Source organism: Parasteatoda tepidariorum, chromosome 5 (assembly GCF_982258835.1).
Source record: "Parasteatoda tepidariorum strain Cologne lab strain chromosome 5, Ptep-v5.0, whole genome shotgun sequence".
In the NCBI taxonomy this organism is placed as follows: domain Eukaryota; kingdom Metazoa; phylum Arthropoda; class Arachnida; order Araneae; family Theridiidae; genus Parasteatoda; species Parasteatoda tepidariorum.
Genome location: NC_141759.1, coordinates 59,119,256 through 59,139,372, shown reverse-complemented (window position 1 = coordinate 59,139,372; position 20,117 = coordinate 59,119,256). Strand labels below are relative to the sequence as shown.

Genomic DNA, 20,117 nt, shown 5'->3' with positions numbered 1-20,117 from the left:
GAGATAAAAACTAACAGGTATTAAATACTAGGTATGTTTAGCTACCATTAAATACCAGATACTACACTAGCATTAGCTTTCTTAGTTGAACCGTCTATAAATGATATTCTATTAAATAAATTTCTTTGTAATCGACCTTTTAAGTAATAAATAACATAAGGAAAGGGTTTATGCCTCATTTCAAAAAAGATTTTATAAATTTAAAGATGCCTTGGTAGCCTTAGTCTTTTAATTGTTTATGTCCCCCTAAATAATTAAAATTGTCTTAATGTCTTCAATATTTCAGACAAATAGAGAGAATTCTCCTCAATCAATATAGAAATCAATTAATTAAAGGTAAAAACAAACATGAGATTAAAAGAATCTCTTTTAAATATAAGTTCAGAGTCTGATTGATAAGTTGTTCCTATTTTGAGATATGTTTTATATATAATATATAAGGTAATTTTTTTTTTTTTTTATATAAACTTTTTAACTCCCATTAAGACACAAATCACAGCTTTATACTAAAAATGAACTTTAAATAACATTTTTATGATATTAATATAAATCCTAAGAATATACAACACAATTCTTTTTAATATATGTTATTTTTCTTAAAAAAAAGCTGGAGATTGTTATTGTTTACTTAATTAAGGTTGGACTTAAATTAAGAAATGAGCCTTCACTTAATATTTTTGAATCAGCAACATAATAAAAAAAACTAAAAAGTACATTTATAATTAAACTTGCCTTTTGGAAGTTTATTTATTTGCATAACTTCATTTAAATTAAGGTTATAACTATTTTTTTCTCAATATATCAACAAATTTACAGTTCATATTTAGAAAATGTATCATAAAATTTTCTGACAATCTCCTTTAAAAAAAAAAAAAAAACAAGGATGATACTACATAGACTGTTATTTCAAAGAATCTAATATCAAACAGAGGGTTACTTTATTTAATTTAGATTAATTTTTGAATGGACATGGCACTAATAGTTTTTAAAAGATTTTGCAAAATAACACTTACACTGTGAGCTAAAGGAAATACCCAGGTATAAGAAAATAATCTAATTTTATAATAATTTATAACATTTGCCAAATTAATTAATTTTGATTTTATTATAATTAGCAAATTTTATCATAAAAGCAGTTTAATGCATGTGTAAATACAATATATTATGATTTATACATCTTATGTATAAAAATTTTGATTCAACTCCTCATAACATTCCTAGTTTCATGAGCATGTTAAATTTATATGCTTTATTAAAACATGTATTCTAAATAAGTACATCGTTAAGATTATTTATAGGTACTTATTTTATTATAATTACATCAATAATGTAAAATAAATTGTAAATTGAGTCAGTATGATCAAGAATTTTTCACATTAATAAATTAGTTTAAATGATATTCAACAACTAAATAATGATATAACAAAACACTTCTTAATTGCAACATCTTAATTTAAATAAATACCTCTCAATTTAAACGATATGATAACCGATGACACGTGCTTGTTTCTAATCACGCTTACAATGTTGCCATGTTGTATTTGTTGACAGATGCAAATTCATGTGATAGGCGGAGCAATAGCACTTTGCGCAGTCGCTGTAGGAACTTTTACATCTTGTAACCAATAGGGATCAAGAAAAGGTAAAACAGTAAAAAAAAAATTTCCTTTTTATAACTAGTAAAAATTAAGAACGGGTACTAGTGTGTGAGTAACAGGTATCTACATCTGCTACTTTAAACATTGTAAAATGTAAATAATGAAAGAAGTGAGAATAAATCATATAAATTTATAGGAAGTTTATGGAGGCGTTTTGTATCGTTTTTCAGATTATGTGATTAAGTTTTTTTTCTCTGAATGCTTTTTGCAGACTATGATTGATTTTAGTCTTAAATAAATTTATTTTTTAACAAATTCAATTTATTAGGTTATTACTCAAAAATAATTGACCATTCCTGCTTTAACATCATTTATTTTAATTGTTGTAAATTACTTTTCAGTTTTGAAAATAGATCATGAGGAAATCAGGAAAAAGTTCAAAATTTGTTCCTTTGAGTGCATCTGATTTAGCCCAGGATAAATATCTTCTTCCTGGCAGGAGACCATGCACATGTGAAGCTTCTAGGCACAATTTAATAAATAACTGCCTGAAGTGCGGCCGTATTGTTTGCGAGCAGGAAGGATCTGGTCCTTGTTTCACTTGTAAACATTTGGTAAATGCAAGAAATTTTCATACAAATATTGTGTTTAATTTTTATATTGGCAACCACACTACTTATTGCAAAGACTGCCCCATGGTTTAAATTTTTCAGGAGGACAAAATTAGAATGCTCAGAAAATTTGTAGTTCCTAAATTTTGCATATTAAAAAGATATCTCTTTTTTTTCTTCTTGTTTATAACTTTGAAAAATTTAAATCAATGGTTTATGAAAATTGTCTTTATTTGACTGAAATATTGAGGGGGACTATGTAATTGGCGAGACTTCGGTATCGTGATCTGTGGCAGAATAATTGCCAAGTCTGGGCATACTTTCGGGCAGTGGCTCCTGGGAAACTAAAAAAAAAAAAAAAAAAAACATCACAGATAGGAAACATCTTAAAAGATATAACTCGTAGCCACCCCCAGACAAATATCTACAGGTTTTTTTTTTACAAAAAAAATTTGCAAGTTTAAAATCTATTTGGCACCTTGGCGATTGTAGATGGTGTGACAGGTCACGATATGGAAATATCCCCGTGTAATTTTCTGCTATGTCGTTATCTGCTGGTCTGGGAAAATTGCCTATATAAATAATGTTAAATCTGATGTTATGCTTTTTTTATTTATTTATTTATAAATGATTTTTTTTTTAAAAGTTACCCCTCTTAGTGTGTTCTTCTAACAGATGGAAATAATTTTTTCCTTCACATTAACTTTACCCGGGTCTTCTTTTTTCTTCCTAAAAAAACGAGACTTTATTAGCTGTTTGTAGATTTTCTGAAATTCTTCTATTCAATCTTATTGTCCCTTGGTCGGTGAGAGGGATTTTCCCCCTTAGGTCTAAATGAGAATGGTTGTGGAATGGACAAAGCACAAAAAGGGTGGGTAGGTGGAAGTATGGAAGCTTAAATTGTAAAATTTGTTAGTGGAATTTTTTAACAAACTTCAGACTTTGAATCTTGAAATTATCCAATAATTTAAAGAACTTTACATTTGCATTTACTGATTTGGTAGACTTTACATTTACTGATTTGGTAGATGTTCCTTTTTCTAGTTTCTGGTAGCATGCAAGATTCTTCTCAATCAAAAATAAATGTTCTGGAAGCTCTGAATTTGTTTTTGTTTTTTTGTATCTAAAAGTAAATAGCCTGTTGAAATTGTATCTAAAAGTAAAAAACCATCCTAAGATCAGTGGCGTATGCAAGGGAGGGGTTTAAACACCCCCCTTGAGCTCAGACAAAATGGCAAAAATTAAAATTTTAGTAAAAATTATGCGAATTATTATTTTTTAAGACTATTTTTATGTGCCTTATGCCTACTTTTATATATATATATATATATATATATATATATATATATATATATATATATATATTTGTTGTTCTTGGATCTTTAGGATGTCAAAAGGCAAGAATTTAACAATTTTTTATTACTTTGAGAAAAAATCACGACCTGAACTTAGTGAGGTGACAGCATCTAGTACCAATGTAAGTTTTTCTGTTGTACAGAAAAGTGATACTTCCGTTGAAGAAAACGTTTCTAGCATAACAAAATCTGATGAATGTGAAAGTGGCCCTCAAAGTGTTACTTCCCACCCATATGACATTGGACTTTTTTCAGAAGATATTACATTATGTTCTTAAACTTAAAAAATCAAATCAAAATTTAACTGAACAATGTTGTTTAAATAAAAAGTCAAAATTGTCTAGCTGTCTAAATTAGGGAAATAATAGTGCTTTATTACAGACTCGAATTTCTTTTAGTAGTTTCAGAAAATTCTGAACACCCCCTTTGAAAAAATTCTGCGTACGCCACTGCCTAAGATTACACATTTTTTCTGGTAGTTCATCTCGTGAGTGTCAATTTTTAAAAAATATACTTCTATTTTTTGTTACCCTGAATTTTACGTTATCCCACACATAACAATAACTGACAAATAATCAAACAACTATACCATTTTTCAAAATAAGCCCTGTAGAATATGATAATGCAATGTTGAATATAACCATTATAAAAGTTACTCTATTTAAACCAATACACACTCAATTTTCATGGACAAATATCAATGAAACTTCGTATATATGGATTATGAGAAAAGAAATTTGCTTTTAAAAATTAGTTCTACTTTTCACCACAAGGTGCAAGGAGGGCTCATGTAAAGAAGATCTAAAAACACAAATTAGAAATGGGAAATTTTATTTAATCGTAGCATGCATTGAACGGGCATTCCATTTTTGCTAACTGCATGCTTAAAACATGTTATCAGACATGTGAATTTTCAGTATCTTTTTGTGTAATTGTGCATTAATATCTTAAAATATGTTGACAACTTGGCTTCTTTAAACCATTTCAGTATTTCTTTCATTCTGTCACATGTTTGTGTTATTTTGAGTTCTACTAAAATGCAAAGATTCTGTTGATTTATTACAGCAATATGACATGCTTGCACATATACATGTAGTGCATGATAAAAGTTTTGGTACTCCTTTATCAGTGCAATGAAGTTTTTTTTTTTTTTTCTCAGTTACAATGATAACATTTTGATAAATGAAAATTTTGTTGGACTGCAATATTTGATTCCAATCTGGGATGTCTTGAAATTGGCACCAATGGAAATATGCCAAAACTGGTTGGCAGTAAAAAAATCACCAAAAAGCAGAAGCATACTGGTAACAAATCAGCTCTAAAGCTTTTAACCCTTCCGCGACGAGTTTATTTTTTACAACGGAAAAATTTTGGTAGTATAAACTATGAGTAGGACAGCATTATGCACGGTAGCGCCATCTATGTTCTGTGAATGAAAATACCTTCAAAAATATTGGCAGCACGGGTGGGAAAGTCTCCCATTAGACAGGGAAGGTTTTCTGTCCCAAACGAGTTTTTTGAAATTTGCTTGGGACGTATGTGACCCATTAGGAGCGAAAGGGTTAAAAAAAACTAAGATATCAAAGTTCCGTTAACCTAGTTCGAACTTTCTTCCCAAGCTGATGTTTTAAAACAATTATTAGTTAAAATTTTAAGCTACCGGAGATTCTCGTACTTTTTTAATTCATACTGGTTTTAAGAGTACATTCTGAAAAAGAATATTGCCATATTAATGTTTTTGTTATCTGTCTATATATATATTATTACTAAATGTTATCTTTATTAATTTTTTTTAAGGTTTGCACTAGAGGAGAACAAGAAATAATTGCACGTCAGAGTAAACAAAGCTTCAAACTCTATAATAAATTAATGAGTACAGATTCAAACAATGAGACTATTGATATGAATGTTAAATTGGACTCTAAACTTCAAAGTGCTATTCAACATCGAGACAAACTAATTGAATATGACCGTAATGCGTATGTATAGTTTTCATTATCTTTTTCAATTTTATCTGGTACTTTTTATAGTTGTACTTCAGAATACTACATAAAAGCTTTATATACTACAAAATATATTTCTTGGTTATTAGCTCCTTAAAGAAGATATTGTGTCATGTAAAAATATAAATTTGTATACCTTACAGCTACACCTATCTCACAGCTACTCAAAAATACTTTCTAAAATCTCTGTTTTGTTAAACTGAAACCTCCCTCTTTTTACTTAAAAGAAGTGATTAAATGCCCTGGGTAGAAATTGCCAATTCAAGAAAAGTAAATACAGCTCAACTATTTTTTAAGATGAACTAAATGAGGTCCATACACATTAGATAAACAAATATTTAGCACGTCCAAAAAGTTGCCCTTTAAAATAATGCATAAAGTAGCATGGTACTTTTCTATTTCGCCAGCGTGAGCAATAAAGTTGACAATGAAAAGTCACCGGATTTATGTAAATGTAATTTTTTTTGGTTTCGTTAGCTTAAAAAAAAAACTTAAAGAAATAAAATAAAATTTTAAAATGCTGAAATGCTCGCACCAGCAAAATAGAAAAGTACCAGTAGTATTTATACATTTTCTGTTTCTATCTTAAAGTTCCTAATTTTTCAGATTTTCTTTTTTTTTTCTTACTGATTTTTAATGTACTAAGTTGCAAAAATGCAATACATTTTCTTTAACTATGTTCCTTTTTTCATTTTCTTGACAGTTTTCTCTTTTTCCTTAAGATGCTATTCTATTTTCTGTTGTGTTTTATATCCTGATCCCATTGTTATGTTGGCTTAAAAAATTGCCTTAAGATCCCTACATTTATGACAATTTAACTTTTTAACCCAAACAATTATGATTTTGTTTTTAAATATCATTCATTAAAACAGACAATTTATAACTCTCATATATAACAATTTAAACTCTCATGTTATTATTATTATTTTGTTTCAAGTTTTCGATTATCTTATAATTTATATATATCCCTGATGTATCTGGCCCTAAGCCTTTAGAACATGGGTAGCCAAACTTTTTTCATCATCGACCCCTATATAATTTTTCGAAATCTCCATCGACCCCCATAAAAGTAATTTTCCGTTTATTAAGATAAAACTCTATTAGATACTGTGTTTGCACATTTATTTCATGATTTAAACATTTATTAAAGTAATAGTACATTGTGTAACAATAGTTTTATGAAAAATATATTAATGTTGAAATTTAAATACCTTAATATTTATTAAATAATAAGTAATTATAAATAAGTAGAAATAATAAGTAAAGTAACTACAGATTTATTGCTTCTTAACCAATGAGATGAGTGTGCCTGGTGTTTTTTTGCAAGGTTCGCTATATTGGGTTCAAAATTGGTCAATTTTAATTTTAAATCCCCTCATAACTCCACATTTAATTTATATCTGTACTTAGTTAAGATTGAACTTACGTGACTGACACCGGCTTCAACTATATAGGAACTTGGAAAAGCTCCCATAAAAAGGCTGAGCTATTTCATAAAGTTCTACATATTTTTGCATTACATTTATATTTGTTCAAAATTTACTTATTGTTAAATTTTTAAAAAGCGTCTTTACTTCAAGATCCGATAATAATTCAGCAAACTCATCTTGCAGGTTGATGTCCACATTTTTGATGATGCGTTTATTAATTTATGTTCTATAAAGAAACTGCTATTAAGTTAATTATAAAAAAAATTCACAAATTTTACATACTCAATTAGATATTTGGGATTTACATATTAAGAACTGTTTTTTCTTCGACCCTTCGGATTTGGATCGACCCCCTGGCTCAGATTGACCCCCAATTATGTTAAATAGACACCTGGGGGGTCTATATAGACCACTTTGGCGACCTCTGCTTTAGAAGAAAGAAGTTTTAGGTTTAAAAAACCCTGCTAATATAATCATCTTCATAATAATCAAAATGTTTAAATTTATCTTATTATTTAATATTATGATTTTCATTTTTATAATTGGGTATAATATAGCCTACGTCACAGGTTGTGTTGTTCCTACTAAATTTAACCCATGAACGGCATTTTCTGCGAGCCTAACTTCAAGCCACAAATAAACAAACGAAGTGTTCGATCGTTTAAATAGCTGCTCGCCAGATTTTATTGCATTATAAAGAAAAGTTATTGAAACTAAATACAACTAAATAAACAACAACAACTAAAACAAATAACAACAACTACTAATAACAATAACTAAATAAACAACAACTAAATTCCATTCGTTTAGCATTGCGTCATATGTTGTTCCTACTAAATCGAAGTAGTTGTGTTTTTTTCATATTATACCCAATTAGAAATGTGAAGACATTTTGCATTTTTCCAAATGATTGAAATAGAAAATAAAGTTTTAAAACTTTTAATACCAAAACTAATTTTTAAAAAAAAATCACTATTGTTATTAAGAAATCCTTTTGTGATATCATAGCCATGATTCTTCAATGACTTTTAAAAATATAGAGATCAAGGTTCTGCTTAACTCACCCCAAAGGCAGGTCGGGTTAATTGTAGCAATTTTCTTTAATATATTTATATATGAGTGTTTGTAAGATGTGTTACAATATAAATGTGTAATTTAAAATTTTTTTTTATAATACTCTCTTTAAAAACACAATTATTTAGTAACCCTGCGGCAAAATCACGGCGATATTGTCGCAGAACGTTATTGAGTTCTTACAGAAAATTTTTTATTTTGGAAAGCAAAAAAAAACATTTCTTTTCTTTTCTGCAGAAATTTACACGGAATATTCATATCATGCATTTAGATAATCACTTTTTCATGCTCTCAATTTACTCCGATAGTAAATCGATGCAATGTTTCGATTGTATTTTCAGCAGTTATTGATATTGATTTTCTCGTAGATTTTAAATATCGTAATAGATTTCAAACAATATGGGAAATTCGAATCGTGCATTTGAGTATTTACATTTTCAGGCAATAATTCTATCGAATTTTTGGCATTTATTGCTATTACCCCATAGTTTTTAAGTCCGATATTTTTTATACAACATTATTTATTACAACAACCTAATCTCGATACGAAATTCGCATTTCAGGAGCTCGATTCACATGATTTCGTCTTTGATCTTTTTTTCTGCAATTACTACTGCGGATTCCATGATTTTTAATTATTTTTTTACTGTGTTAATTATTTACAAAAGGCGAAGAAAGAAATGATTTGTGCGTTCCCGTCCCCCAACGAAATGCAAGAATATCACCTACAATATTAGAATAAAAAATTATTACATGTGCAATTAAAAAAATATATATTATGGGCTTTTTCTTTGTATACACAGCGCTTTTTTATAAATTTTAAATTAGTAGCATATATGTTTGTTATTATTAAAAGTATCTTGCAGAAAGATATTAGTGCTAGAGAGTTTTGTTGCAGATAGCTCAAAAAAATTCTTTTGAGGAGTCCGATTCACGTGATTTCGTCTTCGATTTTTTTTACAGCAATTACTACTACGGATTCCATGATTTTTAATTATTTTTTTACTGTGTTAATTATTTACAAAATGCGAAGAAGGAAATGATTTGTGCGTTCCTGCCCCCCAACAGAATGCAAGAATATCACCTACAATATTAGAATAAAAAATTATTACATGAGCAATTAAAAAAATATATATTATGGCTTTTTCTTTGTATACACAGCGCTTTTTTATAAATTTTAAATTAATAGCATATATGTTTGTTATTATTAAAAGTGTCTTGCAGAAAGATATTAGTGCTAGAGAGTTTTGTTGCAGGTAGCTCAAAAAAATTCTGCCACAGAGTTTAGTAATTAGAATTTTCAAATTTAAGAATGTAAGAATATTGATCATTCTTTAAATCTAAAGTATTCTTGCAACAACCCGTCAGGGATCATGGTGATTAAGATTCCATAATCATGTGATAAACAGCATGATGTTGAGAATGTAGTCGATAATGTGCACAACCAACCTTTATTTCCCAGACCAACTTGTACACATCAATCTAAAGCTATGTAAACTTCAAGCCACCACTGGGTATTAATCTCCATTTTTTTTTCAACAATAGCTCAGTGCCTTAACTTCCGAGCCATCACGGCTATTCTTTAAATTTATCAAACTTGTTAAAAGGTTTTAGGAAAAAGCTAGGTTATTTTTGCTTTTATATGTAACATATATTTTACTATTCATGTTTTCTTTTTAGTTATAAATTTTTTGCTTTTTCTTATTAAACTGTCATATTATATGTATTGTTTTAATTTATCGAACTTAACGTTGATAATAAAATATCACAAAATGAAACACGTCCTATATATACATTTTCACAACATGATTTCTAAAAAACTATATTTAGACATATATGAGGTGTATGTATGACATAATTTACTTTAAAAAAAGATTTAAAATGCTTTAAAAAATAGATTTATGAGAAAATAATCCAAAAATTTTCTAGCAAAAACACTGTATGTGCTGTTTTTTTTCAATCTATTCCTTCAATTCCTCAATTTCCTATATCCTCAATTTCAGAGAGAGAAGAACTAAAGTTATTGATGATGAAAATGATTATTTTCATGTGAATTCACAGTGGCTTTCTGAAAAAGAAAGAAAAATATTAAATAAGAAAAAGGAGGAAATGCATGATAAAATGCATAGTCGCCGAAATAACGCTTTCACTTTCGATTTCGCTGGAAGAAAAGTAGTTGAAGATATACCAGATTTAAGTATTGATCCAGATGATTTATTAAAATCTGATACAAGTATATTTGAATTCCAAGAACATGACTTTTCAGATTTGCCTTCGAATATTCAACCTGTTGTAAGTTACTGAATCATATATTCATAATTTTCTAGTATATATATTAATTACAAATAAGTATAATAATATTTTTAGGAGTATTTGACTGGAGAATTGTTAAAATCCGATTCTAATATACAGTCAAACCTATATGTTACAAACTCAAAGTGAGACCGAAACTTTTGGAATATTGGAAATTGAATATCAATTATTTTTTTAACATTTCAGTCAAATGACTAACTGTACTGATATCTTAAAAGTTGTATAATATGTATTTATTCATAAAGCAGTTAAATCTTACAATGTCCTTATCTTTGCTTTTTTATTTGATTTTACGTTTCGCTAAAGTTTTTCTGTTTAGTCATTTTCCTTTTCTGATGGATCTCCTGATACTGTAGCATCTTTTAATATTTCTGATTCACTATCACCATATACTGAATTGTTTCCAACAGAACGTGCCAACTTTTCTTAGGTAGCGGCCAATGCCAAGGGTCATAAACTTTTACTCATTTTATTATTTTGAAATACGTATCATTTTATGAATAGTAATTATATATTATCATTTTAAATGTGAAACAGTTTTCCAAAATTTTATCTGCTTAAAGTCTTTTAGGTGATTATGACGATCTTATAGTTAATCTAATCTTTTTATACCATCAAAATAGTTAACAAAAAATAATTTACCTCTGGGAAACAAATTTTTTTTTTAAATAAATTAAATCTGAAAGATTTTAATTAATAAATTTTATAATTTTTCTCATTTAAATTTGTTAACGCTGGGAAATACATTTCAATGACACAACATTTTGATCATAACTGCTTAAAAAATTTTTTTCGCTACTCAAAAACATTTTGATTTAGACATAATTTACATTTTGATTCAGACATAGATTTGTATTCACTCATGTATATAAATAAATAGTTATACAATAAAGTAGAATTAACATTTACCCCAAAAGATAAAAAAGCAAATAAAAAAATATTTGAAAAAATATATGATGCTAAAAACTTCTTACATGGAAAATCTAAATATTGTTATTACACCTAAAGATACGATTTAATAATATATATGTACTGGAGATCTTAGTAATACATCTGTCATCAATAAAAACTAATTTTAAGGAAATAATAAAATCGAAACATTAAACTAAAAAATATAAAACTAAATGTCTTAAATAAATTTGACAAAAATATATTTTTGGTCAAATATTAAACTAAAAAAAAATAATGAAAATTAAACTAGAAATATCGAAATTAAAATGTATTTTTGAAGAAGAAAAAATATATGCCGTATATTTCTGAATTTTAACTCATCTAAGTCGAAGAGTGCACTTTTTATCTTGAAATTCGTCAAAAATTCAAAACTCGTGTATATAATATATATATACAATATAGCAAAATAAATACAAAAAAACAAGAAGAAAATTAAGAAAATAATAAGTTTCATTTATTGCACATAAGCTGCAAGTAAACAGAACTCATAAGATAAGTTCAAAATGAAGATAAAACGAAGGAAAATTACAGACATATGAAAAAAGGGGGGAAAGAAAAACAATAATAAAAGAATAACAAACAACTGAGGGAAAAATAAGAAAAATTTATAATTTTTTTTTTTGAAAAATCCGGAAAATAAAAGATATAATCTTTTCATCAGCCCACACGATTATATCCTCAAAAAAGAGTGCTTTCTGATATTGTATCAACATAGCCAAAGCAAAATATATCAATACAATAGTGTGAGGAGCACATATACATATATATATAAGCCAATGTTAAAAAATAAATAAGGCATGCAATGCTTGGAAATTAAAATATACCCACTCTCTTATAGTAACGAAAAGATCTAGTAATGGTTGCACAGTGGGTAAAAAAAGCATATACCTTTCCTTGTCGTAATTTTATCTTTTAAAAAATATTGCATCAGTAACAATATCTATGAGAGTGAAGGTCATTTAGTCTGTGATAACACAAATAAGGAAGAAGACATCAAAAGTGAGGATGATGCATGTCTGGACCTTCCGATAACTGAGCAGAACTTTGCTGAGAATCTGATTCTGATACGGAATTTAATGGATTTTAGTGTATTCTTTTTGTTTTGTATATATATTTTCATCTACCTAAATATACGTAAGCTAGAGGATTAAAAAATAATAGTATTCCTTTTGAATAGTTCTTTTTATGTGTTTTTAATTTAATGTTAAGGTATATTTTATCAAAGATTAGTAAATTGCAAAATTGTTTTGATAGCCTTTTTTATAAAAATGTTGTGACTTCTTACCGAATAAAGTTTGCACCTTTTTGCATTTTTAAAAAAAAAAAAATTATTTCAATTCAGAATATTTTACATTTCCTTACATTATAAACATTTACATTACATTATCAAAAAAAGTGTCAACTCAATTAATTTCTGAATATTTTTAGTATAAGAAAAAATTTCTGAAATCTGATATAATTGTATTTAAATGTCAAGATCATGAAGTTAAAATGTGTTCTAGTTATAGCTGTAAATATCAAGTTCTTTCAAGACCAAGAGAATATTTTAATATATCACCCTTTTTAGTTACTAAGATAACCAGCTAAAATAATCTTTTATTTTAATTTTAAAGAAATGTGTATCTTTTTTATGAGGGTACACTAAAATACTGTAATTTTTCACGCTTGTCATTTAAAAAAAATATTTTCAATGATTCTTGTTTATTTTTGTTAATTACTGCTTATATTAGGTAAAAATTTAAGAATATTTTAAGACTCTCTGAATTACCTGTTTCAAAATATTGTTAATATAATAGTACATTTTTAAAATCTGATACAGAATTATTTTTTACATAACAAAATGTTTTGTTTCGGACAATTTTCCACTGAACTATTTTTTTTTTCTTTTAAAAAAATACTTATCTTCTCTATTCTGGTAAAACTTGAAATAGTGTTGTAAAATTTACGGTAAACAAATATTGATAGCAAATTATTGTTTTAACTTGGTATGCATGTTGATAGCATTTCAGTCATTCATATATATATATACATAAAAAAGTATTTCCAATATGTTAATTTTTCGAAAGGAAATTCCAGTTCCCCCGTATTCTTGCTATTGTCACTGTTAACAAATTTTAAATTGCTTTTTTTTTTAATGCTATGGCGTCCATTATGTATTAATATAACTTTTTAAAAAATGCTTTTCTAAAAATTTTATGTTGAGACAAAGAAAAGAAAAAAGATATTTAAAACAAAATATTATGATTTCCAAGAATAAAATGTTTTCTTTTTTAATTATTTTATCTTTTTCAGCCTTATTTTATAATCTAAAATGTATTCTTTCTTTTTTATTTTTACTTTTATGCCTTTTTTATAAAACATCTAAAAATAAAAAAAAGTATTAAAATTCTTAGCTCAATATATTTTGGAAGATTTATATCACTAAAAATTCTTTTATAGGAATTTTCGTTGCTATAAAAATATTTTAGCTAAAAACATGTCGCTTTAATTTTTATTACTGGCTGTGACAATAATGAATTAATGTTTTCAGCTGCAATCATCAAAGAAATAAAAGTTGTATGATAATTTTTTTACACATTTTTTTCCCCTTCAATTTTAAAATTCTGGCGAAGGTATGTATAGGATGTCTTATGTAGAGTCACTTTTCCTTTGAGTTATTCCCTTGTAAGAACATTCTCTCTTTGTTGAGATTATTATAGAGAAATTGAATTTTTTTTTATCATTCACCCAGTCACCATCTTCTAGTAAAATTCCGAAAGTATGAAGGTAAAAAATTAAGTAAAGGTCAGTTAAAAAGTTACGAATCAGGATAAATATAACCTTGGTCATAGAGGTTTTGATTTCCTATAATTGATTCGCTATTTACATTAAAAGTTTTTTTTTAAACAAAATTTTTTTTTAGTTTATCGAGGATAAACGTCATCGGGATTATTATGAAGCAGTTCCTATAGATGAAGGTGTCGACAAACGTTCTAAATTAAGAATTCAAGATAAAGAGCTACAAGAAATGTCAGATGAAGGGATGTGCCTCAGTATGCATCAGCCTCATGCATCATTGTTGACTGCTGGAATCAAGAAGTACAAAATATATTTTTAATTTGTTTCTATAATTCATTAGTGTTTCTACTTTGCTATTTTTATTTTTATTTCATCAGTTTTAAACTGATTTTAAACTTTGATGTTTTATTTCAAAGGGTTTTTTTTTTCTTTTGTATCAATTGTCAAATTCTAAGATTAAAATATTTTATTTTCATTTTACTCCTCTGTTTTGTAATACAAATTTAAAATTTTACTAGTTTATAGTTAGTATTATTCTTTTTTCTGAAATATTTTCTTTAGGATTTGTTAAAAGATTTTAAAATATGTAATGTGTATTTTTCTCTATTATTTAAAACTGTATAAATTGTTATATTATTATTAAGTTTATATTAAAAGAAACTATCAGTAATATCTATTAACTTATTTTCTTTGTGCCGAACTGGCACATAAGGCTTCGAGTTTTTTTCTCCACACACTCGTCTTTGGCCTGGCAACGTCCTTCTTCCCATCCAGTTAATTCTGCTCTACTAAGATCTTCCTTAATGCATCTTTGCCATGTTAGTCCCGGTCTCCCTCTTTTTTCTTTTTCCGTCAGGCGCCCATGAGCTTGCAACATTTGCAGGATTGTTTCTATCTGTTCTTAGTATATGGGCGAGCCATCTCTATCTTCGTTTAAAAGTTTCTTTATCAACAGATTGGATATTAGCTTTTGTTAAAAGGTCTTTATTTGTTATAATACACAAGATTTTTAGTATTATTTTTAAGCATCTATTTTGAAAAGCTTTTCTTTTCTGATTTCCGCGGGACTCCAGCATTTGGCACCATACAGAAGAATGGAACGCACGGCAGCCTTATAGACTTTTACTTTTGTTTTTAATTTTATATTTGAGGCTCTCCAAAATTTGTACAGACCTCTAAAACAGGATCTAGCTTGTCTGATTCTCTGAGAAACATCCTTACTTCCATCCTGTTTATCAACAATAGCTCCGAGATAAACAAAAGAATCAACCTCTTCGATCTTTTCAGAGTTGATTTCTATGCTTCTGTTTGAAGGCCAATTTCGTTAGCATATTTGTTAATTTTTAGTATCAAATATGGAAATAAGATTGACTTGGTCATTTTCTTTTTTTTTTTTAACAAGTCTGTTTTATAAGCACATTTTCTGGTTGGTTGGTTCTAATGCCACTTGCCACAGGGGCAACCCTGTTTGGTGAAACCAAGCTAATTTGAGGCATAGTCTGCAATTCTTGTTTTTCAGTGGCGCCATCTATGGCCAAGAATTCGACTTCTCCAATCCAGTACCCCAGAGGTATTGATTTGTTATGGGAACATGGAGGACTTTGCGACTCGACAGAATTTTAACATGCATCAGTCACCAACTACACGGGGAGTCTACGGCCGGCGGGGTTCGAACTCTCGGACATGGGCCCAGCACCCTTCCGACCAGGCTATCCCGGCCCCCACATTTTCTTTTGAAGTGATCCTATAATAAAATGTTTTATTGCTCTCATAAAATTAAACTTGGAGTGATCTTGTCATTGTTTTATCTTCCAGATAGTCTAGCTGTATATAAATAAGTTAAGCCAATTAATTGTTTATTTCTAGGCATGAAGGAAGAGTGTGGTATACCAGTTATAGAGGGCGTCTGTGGATACATGCTGCTGGAAAAGTTCCCATCAAAGAAGAAATAACAGATATTGAGACCTTTTACTCAAGGCGACAAGGTTGGGGAGATATTTTATTGGTGATAGTTTTGTCTTGAAACAAAATTTAAATTTTTTTTATTTGTTATAGCAACTGAAAGTTGACATTGCTAAGATCCATAATTGTCATGCCTTGTTTTCAAAATTCTATGATTAAGAATCTTTTCATGGATAAACAATAAACAAGCTTAAGACCAGTACTGAATATAATTTTAAAAGTTGTCCCAAACCTCTTATGTAACTCACTTATTAAAATAACATATTAATTACATGATGTAATTAACAATTTGGAACTGGGTAGTAAGAAAATGCACATTAAAAGTTAAGTGTGAAAGAAATTAAATGCAACAGTTACAAATAAAAGAAAATAACCATTGTTGCTTGTAGGTACTTTCTAAGAACATAATCATGCTATTTAGTGCTTTGGAAATAAATAAAAAAATTTAGGGGATTTAGTTTTAATTGGGGACATTCAATAAAAATTCTTTCTTTTGTACTTAATATACCAAGCTATAATAAAAAACATTTACAACTATTTTTTTTAGGATTTTAACTATTTTTATATTTTTTTAATTTAAGCAAACACATAAAATAATACTGAAAAAAAAACAAAAAGTATTCTTGCAACAGCCCATTGTTGGTCTATGGGGTGTGGTTTTCAAAAGGTGTTCTGTGGAGCCCTAGGGTTCTGTGGTGAGGTGACAGGGATTTTAAAAGTTAGAACTTCTATTTTTCATAACCAGTAATTAATTTGTAAAATATTATATTTGTATCCAACCAGTAATCCATAACTTATTTATTAATTTGTTTTTTTTTTATGAACTTATGTAAAATGCCAAAAATAATAGTAAAATTTAAAAAACCTATTTTTAGTTTCTAATAGCAATACATTAAGTTAATTATGAAAAAGATATGCATTTACAAATATTGCATACATATTTACAAATTCAAACTAACTAAATTCAAAAATAAAGATTTATGTTTATCTGATAACTGTTCTCTTAGTTTATAACAATTTGTTTTCGAAAACGGTAATTCAGCTTATTTTATTCACCCTTAACTTATTACAACCTTAACCTGGCCCGTCATATGCCAAAAGCAAATTCAAAACTAGAAGCCGCTACAGACCTTTGGATTCAATGGCCTGACATATAACCTAATTGTAATTCATTAAGCATTAATTGTATTCATTAAGATTGATTCTTCACATTAAATGTATCAAAGTTAATTTGTAGTCCTTTTGATTAATATATTCACTGTAGATGATAAACTTTATAAGTTAGGGATACGCCAAATGGAAGTCGATGGCGTAACCCTGACGTATAACCTAACTGTAAATATGCAATAAAGAAGTTTGATTCTTCACACTAAATATATCCAAATTAATTTGTAGTCTTTTTGGTTAATACATTCACTGCTGATGATACATTTTATAAGTTGGGATTACGACAATATGAAAGTCGATGATTTAAGGTTCCATGGCCAAAATAAAATTGCTGGTCTAAAGGGCCATGGAGGTTAAAACATATCCGCTTGCATGACGAAAATCGTCAATAACTCCTAAACGATCGGTTAATTTTCAAGAAAACTGTCATAAAAGTGCCTATTTTTTTGTATTTGTATTTGATTAGTGCTGACATCTAGTTTAAAATAAACTATCTACAATTACCTTAAAAATATCCTGGTACTGCCATCTGGTGTATAAAATGAGAAATAAAATGTTTTCCGGTCAAAAGAAATAAATTAGTTTTATTCTTATTGGCGCGTTACTACTGAACACTCCAGCCTGTCAATATCACGGAAGCGAGAAATAGAGGGCGAAACCTGAACCCGTCATTTAAGCGGGAATGAGAGGGAAGGGGATAAATCACCTTAGGCAAATAACAAAAGTTTGCCATTTGTATATTGCAGTAAATAATTATCAAAAAATGCCTGGATTTAGTTAATGGCAGTACAAACAATGCCGGACGGATATGCATAAGACTCCACAATTTAGTGACCGATAACATGATCAAAGACATTTCGTTAGCATTGTGCTCCATAGCAGTCTTTGCTTTCTGGACAATCTTATACCCATTGATATGAAGCTGAGTAGGTTCCAAGCTGCCTTGGGGATAAGAATTTGGAATTCTTCACTATTACAGCTCAATGTCTTTACTGTGTTATTGCAGCTCAAGTAACCAATAAAAAAAATAACTTAAATGAACGATAAATGAAATTAAACATTAATTTTTGCTTAACAGTAATTAGCATTTTAATAGTATATTTTTTTTAATTCCTGTAAAAAAAAAATTCTTTTTTACAGGTTACTGTGCCTTTCCTCAAACATATCCTACAGGATGTTTACTAGGCTGTGTAGATGTTGTGGATTGTTTACCCCAAGAAGAATATAAAAATCAAGTAATGTAATACATTGTTTTGTTGTTGTTTCTAATACCACTTGCCAATACCAGCAAGCCTTCTTGGTGAAACCAAGCAAATTTAAGGCAGAGGGTGCTTTTCTTGTTTTTCAGTGGTGCCATCTATGGCAAAGAATACGACTTCATTCACACACACAAATTACTGCCCGTTTATGGGGTAGACCCATTCATTCATCCAAATATCGTAAATTTTTATCTGAAATAGAGAACTATCGATCTCCAATTTAGTACCCTCAGAGATATTTGTTATGGAAATATGGTGGACTTTGTGCCCCAACAGATTTAACGTGCACTTGTCATTATTTACTACACGGGGAGTGCTCAGCTGGCGGGGATTGAACTTTTGACCTTTTGGACATGCGCCCATTGCCCTACCAACCAGGCTATCCCATCACCACATTGATTTGTTTAATTTATTTTTAAAAGAACTTATTTATTCCTTCAGAAATATTTTATAATATTCATATTTCATTTGAGTTTTTCAAAGTCCTTCCCTCCCCTCTAAAAAGACTATTCTTGACAGTAACATTTCAGTTTTTGTCCTGAACGAGTAGAAGCTATCAACATTTAAGAATGGCTTAGATGCTGAGAAATTCTACTCTACAGCTTTTTTTAATAATAAAGAATCTGATTGGTGTTGCGTTTAAAAAATGTTAAAAGCAAACATCTGTAAATAGAAAAATATTTTTTTATTTTGTTAAATTCTTTTTAAAAAATGCAATATAAATGCATTTTTATTGGAGATATAATTGACTTATTTTGAATGCAAAGCGTTTCTTTTCTTATGTAGTTTCCTGAAGGTGAGAGTGCTTCACCCTATGTATTTATTTGTGAAAATCCGCAAGAATTGAAATTGAAAATTCCTATGAAAGGACAGCATAAACTATGTGAGTAGAGTTTTGATGTTTCTTTTTATGAATATATTTTAATTAATATCTGGTGTTTTTACTTTTTTTTTCTTTCTTTCAGTTAAATTGGATAGTAATGTGCTTCAAGCAGGAAAAAAGTTGTTATGCAGACAAACATGTTAGAATAAAACAATAACTTGAAATTGTTTGCAAAGATTTATATATTTTATGTTGAAAAATATTTAATAAATTTTCTATAACTTTTGCTCATATTTGCAGAATTTATTTTTAAGATTTTTATTACTTTTTTTTTTTTAGATTAAATAGTTGTCATTATTAAGAAGCACTTATGTTTTATAAATAACGATACATAGCATGGGAAAAATAAGTGCCATTTTGTAGCAACTAGATTTGTTGCAGCTAACAGTAATTGAATTAGACTGATTGAGCTGTTTAATTGAACAAGATCCATAAAAGTAATAGCAATCAGGTAACAACGATGAAACGTTTTGGAGACAGTTTAAATTGCTATTTAGTAACCAAAGTGTAGTAAGATTAAGTCTTGTATAATAAGAATTTAACAGTATAGGGTTGTTTTAACGATTTGTCATCATTCATTATCTGCCTAAAAATACTTTTTCTTGAATGTATAAGAAACTTAAAATATTTTTCTTTATAACATTAACATTTTATAGATAGTTTAAAGCACAAAATATTTATAACGAGTTTTAAGACATTATTTAAGAAAAATAAATTTTTAAAAAAACTGAAA

General features: G+C 28.2%; 2 protein-coding genes across 8 annotated transcripts in view; one reads left to right on the top strand and one right to left on the bottom strand.

The window, feature by feature from the left end:
* Positions 1 to 1,598, bottom strand: part of LOC107438219 (uncharacterized) — a 42,778-nt gene extending 41,180 nt beyond the window's left edge. For all 4 annotated transcript variants that reach the window (XM_087164020.1, XM_087164022.1, XM_087164023.1 and 1 more), the window contains exon 1: positions 1,466 to 1,598. The gene's annotated coding sequence lies outside the window, so the exon portion shown is untranslated. The remainder of the gene's footprint in view (positions 1 to 1,465) is intronic.
* On the top strand, positions 23 to 19,615 carry LOC107438875 (activating signal cointegrator 1). 4 transcript variants are annotated; one of them, XM_087164026.1, is made up of 9 exons: positions 23 to 336; positions 2,000 to 2,212; positions 5,362 to 5,543; positions 10,075 to 10,363; positions 14,238 to 14,413; positions 15,980 to 16,098; positions 18,383 to 18,477; positions 19,288 to 19,384; positions 19,467 to 19,615. In XM_087164026.1, exons 2-9 carry the CDS (start codon positions 2,015 to 2,017, stop codon positions 19,526 to 19,528), a joined length of 1,218 nt encoding a protein of 405 aa, XP_087020152.1. In that variant the 5' UTR covers positions 23 to 336; positions 2,000 to 2,014; the 3' UTR covers positions 19,529 to 19,615. The 4 variants fall into 4 exon arrangements, with proteins under 4 accessions (XP_087020152.1, XP_042898437.2, XP_042898436.2 ...); XM_043042503.3 differs by lacking the exon at positions 23 to 336 and adding an exon at positions 1,686 to 1,767; XM_043042502.2 differs by lacking the exon at positions 23 to 336 and adding an exon at positions 1,695 to 1,833.
* Positions 19,616 to 20,117: the final 502 nt, after the last annotated feature.